Source organism: Ornithodoros turicata, chromosome 6 (genome assembly GCF_037126465.1).
Source record: "Ornithodoros turicata isolate Travis chromosome 6, ASM3712646v1, whole genome shotgun sequence".
Lineage (NCBI taxonomy): Eukaryota > Metazoa > Arthropoda > Arachnida > Ixodida > Argasidae > Ornithodoros > Ornithodoros turicata.
The window spans coordinates 12,265,244-12,278,315 of record NC_088206.1 but is presented as its reverse complement, the minus strand read 5'-3'; the positions used below and the strand labels follow the sequence as shown (position 1 = coordinate 12,278,315).

General features: G+C 46.5%; 1 protein-coding gene across 2 annotated transcripts in view; it reads right to left on the bottom strand.

Annotated features, from left to right (window-relative positions):
• LOC135399102 (WASH complex subunit 5-like) overlaps nt 1–13,072 on the bottom strand; it is a 57,019-nt gene that overhangs the window by 38,109 nt on the left and 5,838 nt on the right. The window contains exon 1 of one of the 2 annotated variants that reach the window (XM_064630800.1): nt 11,077–11,148. The exons of the other annotated variant lie outside the window; for it this stretch is intronic. Coding sequence (XP_064486870.1) covers nt 11,077–11,142 — 66 coding nt within the window. The 5' untranslated portion in view covers nt 11,143–11,148. Of the gene's footprint in view, nt 1–11,076; nt 11,149–13,072 lie in introns of those variants that run through there. 2 annotated transcript variants of the gene reach the window in all.

Below are 13,072 nucleotides of genomic sequence, written 5' to 3'. Positions count from 1 at the left end.
ACTTCTGCAAAAGTATTTTGTGATCAATTCTGTCAAATACTTTAGAGAAGTCTATAAACACCTCTAATACAATATTTTTTCCCTCAAACTTTCCGGCGCTAAAACACAAAAAAGATGAAAAACATCTTGACGTTTCAGAGCCATGATGGATCCAGTAAAACAATATACAGTAAGTAGTAAAACAGTAAGCAGTAAAACATTTTGACGTTTCTCATCCTCGTATCTCTATTTGTGTGTGTGACGTTTCGGAGTAAGTACTGGCCCCGTCAATGTCATACCGCTTCATTGATATTTTCTCTCTCTTTTTTTTTGTTGTTGTTGTTGTTGTCAGACTGTGTTTCACACGTATTAAACATGGCCGGCCGGCCTTGGACTGGTGATGGAGCGAGTACTGGTTCCAAAACGTCAAAAATGGTGTACCGTTTTTTTAGGTTATAGCGCCGGAGTGTATTTCACAAGTATTAAATGCTGAACCCTATAATTGGATATGACAGCCAGACCTCAACACTAAAAAAAAAAAGAAAAAGAAAAAAAGAAGGAAAAAGAACAAAGAGGGCTGAGAAGGTAAGAATTACTTGAAAAAGCAACCGAACAACAATTTTATTTTCATGATGATGATTGGGGTGTTTCATCGTTGGAGGCTATATACTCTACCCCATTCACCACCCTTTCACCATCACCACCCCCACCACCACCTACCCCATTGCAAAGCAACCGAATGCGACCTGGTAACTGCCCACTACCCCGTGATCGAGTCCTTGATTATAGCACAGAGTACACAGCTTTCTATTCAGTAGAAGTAATAAATAAGTATTATTAACGATAAGAATTGCTGGTCAGCATTTCCTATTGTCGTGTGATACAGAAGATAAAACACCAAGGACACCCGACATCGGTCGTCACATGTGATCATTGTCGGAAGCTACGCGTCTAAGTTTGATAAATCGAGGCAGTTATTAGGTCCGGCAAAGAAAGGACGCGTCATCATATTGGGACTGAAAACGGCAGAAACGTGAGTTAAATGACGAAGGTCAGAAGTGCAGGAAATAATAGGATGCAGACAGGCAGATGAAGACCTTCGAGACACTATTACTGGAGAAAGTGGACGTCCAGACAAGGTTGCGAGCTCTTTCCGGAAGACACTGCCACTGTTGAAAGAAGGAAGTCACTGAAAAGGTTAGCCAGCTGTATAGGACCATCAGGACGTCAGGACATCAATTCTCATCATGTACTGCCACTGTGCGCGAAAGTGTGCTTGAGCTGAACCAAAGTGTGTGTATGCAACGCTGTGAAATTATTAAAGTTATTTTCTCGCTGAATGTCTAATTCGATGCGCGACCTCGAATTATCGTCACAATGGCATTAATGGCACTGTACGTCTTCCATTGTCGCCATTACGCTCAATATCAGTCTCACACGTACGCTGCAGGCGTTCGTTGATCACCTTCGACTGTCACATGACAAGTGATATCGACGGCCGCTGGCTGTCGAGAACAAGAAAGGTTACTCGGTCTTCAACGTTCTTCCATCTACTAACATATCTGCGAACGGGAGGACCTCGATATTCCCGGTTGCGAAATCCCCGCTCTCGAAATTCACGTTCTCGAAACAAGGAAAATCAATTGGAGAATGCTCTTCGTAAGATGATTTACCGTGTTTAAAGAAACGACATCACTATTTAGCCACTCAAATTCACGGACTTTTTTATGTCTTCCCAAGTCGTTTTAGCGAACGAAAGTCAGATTTTAACGGTCGTTAGGCTTAGCAGGGCGGACACGACGAAACAGCACGTTGGACAGTTTATTATTAGGTTAGTCCAAGTTCGGTGTTTGCATTTCCATGTGCAGGTTAGTCTAAATTCGCTGTTGGCATTTTTTCCTGCGCGCGACAGTGCGTTTTACAGTCAAATAACATTTATTTACAGTAGTTTATTTTCAAACGGGGATTTCGATCACTTTATTTCGAGGTACACCCTCTGCGAACTGCCGACTGTTCACTATCAGCAGTCGGTCACTGCAAGGAGTTAGCAATACACTAATCGAAAAACCACCTTCTACACACCACAATCCGATCTTCTCACACGCTAACGTGACCCTGCCGACTGTTAGCTATCCACCGCACCATCCTGTACACCACCCTTTTGCCGCCGTCAATATTTTACCGTCAAAACATCACCTTTCATATAGTCACCATCATCCCAGACAGGTGAACCACCTGGGACAGCCACCTCGTCTCAACGGCACTTCCTCCTCGTCGCTTCCCACATTTCTCTTCCTGGCCACCTACGCAACCGAAAACTTCCAACCAACTGTAGGTCTTGAGAGCCCCCCCCCCCCCCCCATCCATCAAGTCAAGAGAGAATCACGGGGGGTCCACGGTCGGGGGGAGCGGCGTCCCCACTACAACAGGTAACACCAGCCACTCCCGGCTGCACAGCTGGGCGTTGCCCGCTGGAATTACGTCGCCGACACCTGGCTGTAGTACATGGGCGAGGAAACGCGAACTTCCCCTGTCGGTGCGATGTCGTCGCTTCCAGTGATGTTCAGAACTGACAAAAGACCTTCTTCCGCCGCCGTTCACCCCAAAGGGCCGTTACAGTTCATTTCAGCGTGTCGCGTGTAATGTCCGAGCTGCGGAAGTTGATCTGTTAGGTCATGCGGCAGCAAGCAGATTATCGAGTGCCAAGAAAGTGTATATTTTGTGCGGTTGTATAGATATCAGTGGGTTTAGAAAAAGAGGAGGGGGGATATGTTGTTTAATGCTGATAGAAAAAAAAGTAAGGGAAAGGTTAGCCATGATGTGGAAAAGAGGAGGAATATTCCTCGATGTTTGGCTAGTTTGGCCACACATTTTTTTTCGTGAAATGGTGAATGTGGACGTGTCTTCGGGCAACGGACCTTAGGAAACCAATGTATCTTCCTAACATCGAAAGTGCTCGAGAATGCGGATGGTGGATAGTTTGCAATATACTTTCTGTCTCTCTTTCTTCCTTTTTGTTTTATTTCAGGGAATATTGGATCAATAAAAAAAATTACAGGCCGGTTACGATTCTGCAACGCGAGTTTCAGCAGTAGCTGTTGTGTGTGGATGTTGCCACTTTTATTGCTGATATATGCACTACTACCTTAGAGCGACGAGCACTATCTTGTAGTCTCTTAAGTGAGTGGTGATGTGTAGAGCTGGGATTAGCAGGACAAAAATATTACTAAAATGGGGACAGAAGCGGGACAGGAAACGCTGAAAAATCGGGACACTTTCCGGGACAGCGTACCCATCCCTGAGTTTCTCAAAACTGCTTTTATTACACGAGAGGATAGAGATGTAGCAAGTGAGCTGGTGGTATATAGATCCATAATTTAAAAACCCGAGACTGGGGGACAAAAAACGACAACACATACAAGGTCTCCTTGTATGTGTCGTCGTTTTTTGGGGGACAAGACTGGGGACAAGACTGGGGGACAAGAAACGACAACACATACAAGGTCTCCTTGTATGTGTCGTCGTTTTTTGTCCCCCAGTCTCGGGTTATTAAGATATGCTTTTATTCGAGCTTTAGATTATTTCAACTTGGTTTGCATCGCCGAAACCGAGACTGAGGGTTTTGTGATACAGCAACAGCGATTTCCCGGGACCTTCCCGTTAACAGTTACCGCTGTAAAATGAAATGGTTACGATGACGAGTTATGTAGCGTACACACACACATGTTCCAACTGAATATGCAGATTATATTAGATATAAAAGAATGTACGAGGGGTGTTCAAGTCAAACCGGGACTTTTCATTTTTCGCAAAAGTAAAATGAACTACAGGCGAGAAATTAGTTTTATTTTTCAACGTAATCTCCAGCTGCAGTAATGCACTTGTCCCAGCGTTTCACGAGGGCTTGGATGCAGGCAGCGTAGAAATCCTTACCGGCGCGTAGCAGCCATGATCGGACCGCATTCTTGACTTCGTCATCGCAGCTGAAGTGGCGGCCCCCAAGGAACGCCTCCAGTGGCCCGAAGAGATGGAAATCGCTGGGGGCGAGGTCTGGACTGTAAGGGGGATGTGGCAGCAACTACCAGCCAAGTTCCTGTAAGATGCGTGTCGTGAGGTGCGCGGTATGCGGGCGTGCATTGTCCTGTAGGAGGAGGACTCCTTTGGTGATGAGGCCCGGCCGCTTTTGCTTCAGCGCCTTACGCACATCCCTGAGAACCTGGCAGTAATATGCACTATTGATGGTGGTACCACTGGGCAAAAAATCAACATGAACAACGCCAGCCTTGTCCCAGAAAACCGTGGCCATGACCTTACCCGCAGACGGGGTGCTTCGGAACATCTTGGGAGCTGGCGAGCCCGGATGCTTCCACTGTTTTGATGCGCGTTTTGACTCAGGAGTGAAATGGTGCACCCATGTTTCATCGCACGTGATGATCCGATCAAGGAACGACTGTCCTTCAGTGTCGAAACGGTACCTTAGCTCTTGGGAGATTTCCAGTCTTCTCCGCCGGTCAAACACGGAGAGCTGCCTCGGGACCCAACGGGCACTAACTTTCCGAAACTGGAGGTGTTCACGAATGATAGTGTTCAACGTTCAACACAGAAAGGTCAGTCTTTCGAGCCAGTTCGAGACATGTGATCCGTCGGTCCTTGAGGATCAGGCGCTCCACAAGTGGGATGTTCTCAGGAACTCTGACACTGGGCTCTGAGCCGCCCCGGCCGGGATCGTCCTGCATTGATGTACGGCCGTCTCGGAACCGTTTGCCCCACTCAAACGCTTTGCTGCGGCTAAGTGTATCGTGGCCATACTGAGCCTGAAGTCTTCTGTGAATTTCAGATGACTTTACGCCTTCACTCACGAGAAACTTCATGACAATGAGGCTCGTGCACATGACGTCACGCGCAGCCTTTGAGCGCCTTTGAGCCACGTGACTCGGGAAAACATGTGGATGCGTCCTGCTGCGGGCCGAATGAGGTAACAGCATGTGTTTTTCCATTATCACGCATACCGCAACAACTCACGACATGCCCTCCTACTGTAACTCCGGTGCGGCAATATGTTTTCCCGAGTCATATGACTAAACGTGACGTCACTGCACAAGCCTCATTCGCTGTTCGGTGTGCGCGCTCACCTCGTTGTCGGCCATCTTGTCCAGCACGTGTCTTCTGTTTTGCAGAAACTTTGGACCACCACGTGGTGAACGCGGAGGCCTGTCGCGCGTGAAAATGACGAAAAAGAAGTAGCGAGAGCCATTTGTACGCTCAGGAGACCCAAAGTCCCGGTTTGACTTGAACACCCCTCGTACAAGTGTACACGGTCTGCAGACTACGCCTATAAATTGCGAATTCGCCGAAGAGATCGATGTCGCTGATGGACCGTATTTATTAACTTCATTGTTTTATGATTTCCGCATGCAGGGACTATGCTTGAGAGAGAAAGTTGGATGTGAGGAGAACTAAAACGAGCTTGAATAATGACGATTGTATCTCCATCAAAATTGAGCTCAATGATACGCTAAATAGGGGCGAAATAACCGGTCACGATGCATCAAACGGTCTGCAACAGGACCGCTGCAGGAGACATCATTGTGGCACGGTTATATGGACCTGGCTTACGGGGAAGACCAGGACTCTAGGGCCCGCTTGAACGAACGTTAAGGAAGTTCCTCAGTGTCATCCTCGGTAGCTTGGGCGGTGCACCACGCACGAACAGCATTGAGGACTCTAGCGCGTGCACGAAAAACACTATACCGAAGCTACTGAGGACACCACTGAGGAATTTTCCCAATGTTTGTGCAAGCGTGCCGAGGCCACGCGGAGGTCAACAGACCGTGCAAAATGGCGGACGTAAGCCATAGGGCCGTATGTGTATTGCGTAAAACTACTCAGATTATTTTATTATACTATCGTGTCCGCGAATAATCTGTAAAATATCTGCAAAAGTAGTATCTGTAAAAGAAGCATCTGTAAAATATGGCATCGAAGAAGGAGAAAAAAAGTTGGAATTATGCTATTGCGGGTCTTGTGACGTCATTACCCTTACAGCTGTCTTTCGATTAATTTCCGGAAAAGTAGCTTTCTCTTACAGTAGCTACTGCGTTCCGCAATGACCCGGAATACTGCTCCGCCACTATAAAATTTCCCCTGTCGAATGATGCCATAGTCAAGGACGCGGCCTTGCCATATCGCGGTGCAATGACCTAAGGCGGACCAGAAGTGGTCCGACGACAAGTCCCACGTCTCATCGCCCGACCGACACCTTGCGCTCCCGAATGCTCGAAACCCACAAGGCCTCTTTCATAGAAGGCATGCATTGCGACGGGTTGCACTTTGCTCTGTGAGGGCAAGCACCTATCCGTCTCGTACAAGTAGAACAAGCGGACTCTCCAAGACGTTCGGTGCTGTACAGCTGTATTAATCATGCGAGACGAAAGTGCCATGACTAGTCGCGTTCTTTCAACATCATTATTTTGTATTTTCTTCATCTTTGAGTGGCCTTAGTAACTACGGGTAACTTCCTGTGATCGAACGTAGTGCCTTTCATTGTATTGGTATTGTAGTGGAATATTGGGTAAGCGCGCTCAGTTCATTTTGTACGTTCTTGCGTTGAATCGCGAGTAAGCAAGTAAAGGAAGTGCAGTAAAGAACCGTTAGTAAAGCACACTTGAATTAATGTCAAATTGAAATATGATGAGACTTGACACAGTCGACAAGCTCATTGGAAGTAAACAGAAATTAGCTTAATGTAAGGGTCGATTGTAACGGTACAGCTCGGACCCAGTACTGAGGGCATGCGAACCATTCATCAGAGACACTGGATCAACCACAGTAAAACGTGGTAAACGTTCCTGAAGACAGTGCTAAACGCCCATTAAATGTGTAAATGGTTGTGTGTGTGTACATGTGACCTAATGCAGTGCTAGCAGATCCCAGTCTGCAGCGACTACCCATGTTTTCTTTTTTGAACGGTCATCCGGCCCTCACAGACACACAGTATTAATCCCACACGTATTCTAGTGCGTGGCCCCATGCACCACCACGATGCAATCTCCATGAGAGAACGCCAGGAGGAACTACTTTTCCATTGTCAAAATTCGACCTCGCAACGGTGGATTCGCGTAAAGCCATCATCACGCCGTTTGTGCTTCGCTATGGACGAAAATCCCTTTGACCTGTCACACAACAACACTCTGTTCACTCCTTCTCACTCTCGTGCCCCGTGCAATGCAAAACCTCGCCTGCGTTGACAGCTCCCGCGAAACGAAATACGGAAGTTATTATTCCCACAATTCATTTTTGCGCATTATTACATTTTTGTAATCTCCCCAGCCCAAAAAAGAGGCCGTGAAGGTTGCCCATTAAGCCATCGACTAGCCGTCAATGCTGTCACACCAAAAGCCCTGGGCGAGAATAATGGTCGTGCCTAAAAAAAAAGAACTAGAAAAAGAGGAAGATGTGCTCGCAAAAGTGGTTCTTCTATTGATGACCTTTTACTTGCTGACTTTTTTTTTTTCTTTTTCTTTTTTGAAGCCTTTCGCAAAGCGCCAATCGGCACTCTCGGGGGTGGTGAATAGGTCGCACTTCATGGTGCGTTTTGTCACAATGCGTTCGCGGAAGCAAACATTCGAAATGCGCATAACAGCTATAGTGGAGCCGGCGATGGAATGGTGGGCTCGTCGAACTTAGCACTGTGGCCAAGGTCACGCTGTACGGATGTCAATAAACCGTGCGACAGGTGATTGCTCGGAACGCAGGACCGTGTGATGCGCGCTGTTCGGGGACGATAGAGGTGCACGTGGAGTGTTTGCGAATAAACGGTGTTGGTATCGGTGTTTGCGAAAGCTTAGCTCCTTTATACCGCCACGTACACTCTAAGAAATACCACACCAGCTACAACCACAGCTTCTAGTCCCCAAAATTGCAACTGCTCTCCATTTTAGTGCCCCGCGGCTTCGCAAGTTACTCTCCGAGCATGTAAATAGGTCCTAACCCTTGCACAAACTTTCGGTTCCATAAGCATTTGGTTGCCAAAAGGACTAAACTTCTGTTCTTTCTTCTTCTTTTTTACTTACAATCCAGTGATTCAGTCGATGTCGACGTCGACATCACCGGCATATGGACAGAGTACCCACAGGAGAACCAAATGCCTCTTCATGTTCATATTCATGACATGACAGCAGTGTTGTACCAGCTACCCGAAAAAGGTAGCGCAATACTGATACGCGCTACCTGAGCAAAAAGTAACGAAATCCCGATATCGTTACACGTACTTAAAAGTAGCGGAATACCGCTACCGTTACCCGTAAAAAGTAACGCGATACTTCATGCGCTACTTTTTAGGAAAGAAACAAACAGTGTCGTTGATGACGTACTTCAAACGTCTTAAAATAATAAAATAAAACTATCTCAAAATAATGAATCGACGTCCAATGGAGGTTACACGTAGGTTGCCTGAAGGCTAAAATTTTGAAAACCGTTTTTTTACAGATTTACTAAAGCCTACTCGGTATCCTGCATATCTTTTTCTCTTCCTCTAAAGCAAATAAAGCACAAAGCAAGTCTACCGACAAAAGGCTCAACAGCTTTGTCACAAAAAGAACTCGGATTGCCCGGAACGAGAAGTTTGTAAACATACCATGGTGTGCTTTTTCAAATTGTACGTTGACTTCCTTGACGCACAGATAAAGCTTTCCCACCGAGGCGCAACACCACGCTACTGTTTTGTACTGTAGCAGGCCATGATCCCTCCATTGCATCGGACAAGAAATTGCAACTGTCAAGCACCTGAGCGTACGTGGCGCAATGTCATGCGGAATGTCATGACTCATAGCTAGCGAGGACGGCTCTAGAATGGAGTGACGTCAGTTTGCAGACAACTCCCACAATGCACCAAATCTTCAAGAAGGTTCATCCCAAATAGGGAACACGTGGAGGGCACATCCTCTTAGTAAGATAACGGCCTCTGTGCCCTCATTTCGGCTATTTGCCCGGTCTCCCAGAATGAGTTGTGATATCGGCCAGCTTGATCGAAGGCAGGCAGAGTGGAGGTTTGATGATAGGTCGAAGTCGAGTTGTCGCGAACCCCAGCTCGGAAAGTAGCGGTAGCGCTCAAAGATTGCGCTACCGCAAATTTGTAGCGGAAGTACTTCTTTCGTTACCAGTTTCAAAAAGTAGCGCGATCTCTACTCCGCCACCGAAAAAAGTAACGGATACAGTAGCGCCGCTACTAGTAACGGCGCTACGTACAACACTGCATGACAGACACCGTGCGACTTCGAGGTGTGTGCAACAGACTGATACGTATACCCCTTCAATGGTTTTTGCGAACTATAATCCCCGAATTTCACGTGCCACATTTTCCTTTTCACCATTTATAACTCAAACAAGTGTCGTATTGTCTGCCGGTGCGCGTTATACATGTTAGGATAGTTTGCCCATAGCCGTTTCCGTGCACTATTAGCGGCTGTATTTTCACGTCCGTGGTGCGTGCTATGCATCAGTGCATGTTACACGTCGCACTTTTTTTTCAAATTCCTCAAATTTTCGGGATCGCGTGTTACATAGAAAAATAGTATCGTTGTGAATACAAGACAAAAAAAAAAAAGTTGTTGTCGTTCGACACACGGTGTCGCGGCAACTTCACGACTTTCTTGTCCTTGTCGAGAAGACACCGCGTGGTTCAACTAGGGGAGGATATTGAAGGGGGGGGGTCAGGATGTCCTGACCCCTCCTCAATTTCTGTTTTCGCGCAGTGATTAATTGACCTAGATCGTGTATCTACCATGCTGGTTAAGGCTGGACCCCTCCCTCTCAGAAAAATCCTGGTGTTCAAGTCATCAACTTCTCGTGAAGACTTGTTTCTGTTACATGCGTTCCCATTCCAGCGAAGTGTCAGTAGCCAACACAAACGTGCTGCGTACGTTATGCGTTGACAAAAGTCAACGCACCATCATCACGTCCGCCAAGTGGCGACCGCATGTCAACCCAAAGTGTCATCGTGTCACCACACAGCAGTTGCCGTTCCCTGCTGTGTCAAAAGGACAAACAGCGACAGCGCAAACAAAGAATAGGCACATGCGAATACAACGTCTAAGATCTGAAGCAGGTTGTGTGCAATATATAGGTATCCGCTAGGAGCTTCATACAATGGACACACCGGATGCTTTCGCTGGTGGAAATGGGCAAGAGGGAAATATGGAAGGTTGCATCACCTCCGATTAAAGCGGCATTTAAGAGGTCGATTGAGGTCAGCCAGTCTTATGAAAGCCAAGTTTAAACGGAATTGTCGGTGCGTTGCACCCTATATATGGGAGGTACGAGGGGGGGCAGGATTTACGACCACCGTGTGATGCACTTAGATACCACCACCAACTTCCCATTCTTCTTGAAATTATAGACCAGCGTTGCCCAAGGTACGGCGCAGACGTCCGCGCACCAATCCCGGACTTGAGTGCAGGGCATAAGATGCCCTCGATGGCCGCCTAAGATGGCAAAATGCGCGCGGAGAGTCACAACTGGAAGCATAACCCGAGTAATTTGAAGTATCACATCCAAGGAAGAGCGTGTAGCTCGAAGCACAGGTCAACAGAAAGGTTATTGCGTCGTTATTGCGTAAGTCGTTCTCAGCCGGTACGTTATACTCGCGGTTCCTGAGACCTGGCCCACGCATGATCGTTGGAAAGTAGCGCATCAAATGTGGAAAAGTTACTGATATTGCAAGTTCCTTCGTATTTTGAACTGCTTTCCATCCAAGTACACTACGACAGGACTTTTTTGAGCAGCATGGTTCGATGGAAATACACAACCTGTATAAGTACAAGTTGCTACGCTATATTATCAAACAGCGTCTAGAAAACCATTAACGAATGTTCTGCAAGAGAACAGATTTCACTAGGAACACAGAAATCTACTAAACTTTAACAGGTCAACAGAATTTATGGTCGTTGGAGAATATGCTATGTATCGCGGAGAATATTGTACACATGGTCTTTGGGTTGCTTGTCCGTGTCACGCAAGACAATTCGTGGTATTTGCATTTAGTCGCTGTATAAGACTTAATTACAGTATAAATAAACACCAATGTTATAGTTGTTCTACCTGTAAGAGCTGTGAACTCGTCAAGTCGCCTCGGCGACCTTTTTTCACAGCTCCCATCCGTTGCATCGGGTATAGTCATCACTGCACGCCAGGGAGAAGAGAGTAAAGTTTGAGGATGGAATGAGGCTGGGTGGTTCGTCAAGGCTCAACGAAGGCTGTACACTACGGTGTCGGATAATACTTTCAGATAATACTTACTTCCTTACTACTTACTTACGTACTCACTTACTACTACGGTGTTGGACATCACACCATCACAACTTCTTTGCCAACAAGCTCGAAACGGCTGTCTCCCTTATATCGGCGTCCTAAACATCGCCGTGCACTCTAAGAAAAGAAAAGAGGTAATTTTACTCCTTTTTTGGGACTAAATGCATTGCCACAAAAAAGAGTCCCTTTCGGGAGTAAATGCACGGAAGTAAATGAATGTTACAGAGTGTGGAACTGCATTTCACGCTCTGTTCTAAGAGTCCCAGGTACATAATTCGTGTGCATGCATGAAAATACTTTGAATCAAACCGTCAACCGTGATATAGCGAGTGACATAAAACCTTGCGACATATAGGGCACAATTTGCGAAGAAAGAAGCGCTAACTGTTTCTTACTCTGTTTGGCTGGAAAATTGCTAAGTTATCATAGACTTATTCCATCAAATTGACCAAGAGCACATATTTACGTATAGACTGTTGCCACTTGCGAAGTTCAGTGACTATTTGCAGTCTTGGGGAGTAAATGTCGGGGTTAGGGGACTAAAATGGGGAGTAATTGCAGTCTAGGGGACTAGAAGCTGCAATTACTCCCCATTTTACTTCTTTTTTTTCTTAGAGTGTGGAGGGAGACAAAGTAGTGCATGCCTGCTCTTCGTTTTTAGTGCTAGTGCAGTACTAAACAACAGCTTCATTTTTAAGATGAGGAATGGGGAGTTTCATCACCAGGGGCGATACTCTACTCCATCGCTGGTGGTGATGTGGGGAATGAAATAATGAGCGCCTTCACCAACGCTCTGCCCTCAAAGCTCTTTTGACCTTTTTGGACAGAATAGGACTTCGAGGGCAGCACTATTGTTGAAACGTGATGTGGGCAAGCTTGCCCTTGTCTCATACTGCAGCTAGCTATACCACAACATAAGGTAATAAAAACGGCATCGCTTGCACAGAAGTGGTTCGTTGCGTCCCCAGTGCTTTCTTTCTTGTAAATACCGAGGTGAGAAAGTGTGCAGGAAAGAGTCTAAGGTGCAAGCACATTAACCCAATCCAGATCAGCCCACATACGCATGCAGGGAACCATGATATAATGCAAGCCGAAGTGCGGCATTAGATGTATATAAAGACAGGCAATAGGTGACCGGTACTTTCTAAGAATCATGGGAAAAGGGTCTACGTCCGTGTCTACGCTAGCAGACGACGCACCGCGCTATGGGTGCTGGAGCTGGATGTGCCTGGCTCTAGAAACATCTTTAGGAAGCGGTAAAACGCGACTGTCAGAACCTGAAGAATAGACTGTGTTTTTCTGTGTGTGTACATAAACTAATTTACCGACGGTAAGCACGCGAGTAACGTAACATCGAGTATAACGGCTGCAACAAGCAAACTTCAAGCGTGCGTCACGTTTGTAAGCAGCGATTTTCAGCTGCAGCTGAAAAAAACGTGTTTTAGTCAAAATATCAAAAATTCGTTTTTGATGTTGTGGGTTTCATATTCTTCCATACATTCATATGTAGGAGAATTACGCAGCATTACCGTCGCTGTGCTAATACCTGGCATTGCAGTCATGAAGGGAATAGTCAGCCCTTCACCACAGCGCAACGGTCACCCATACTGCTTCGGAAGCGACTGGGAAACCCATTTTAAACACGCAGTGACCACAAAGCACCTTGCCTATCGGAACCTATGAGGCGCTCGACACGGAAGGGAGGACACTGACGTCATTTCCGCATGAAATTACCGGTGACATATACACTGTACGGTGGTGGTGGTGAAAGGGTTCGCCGTTGTCG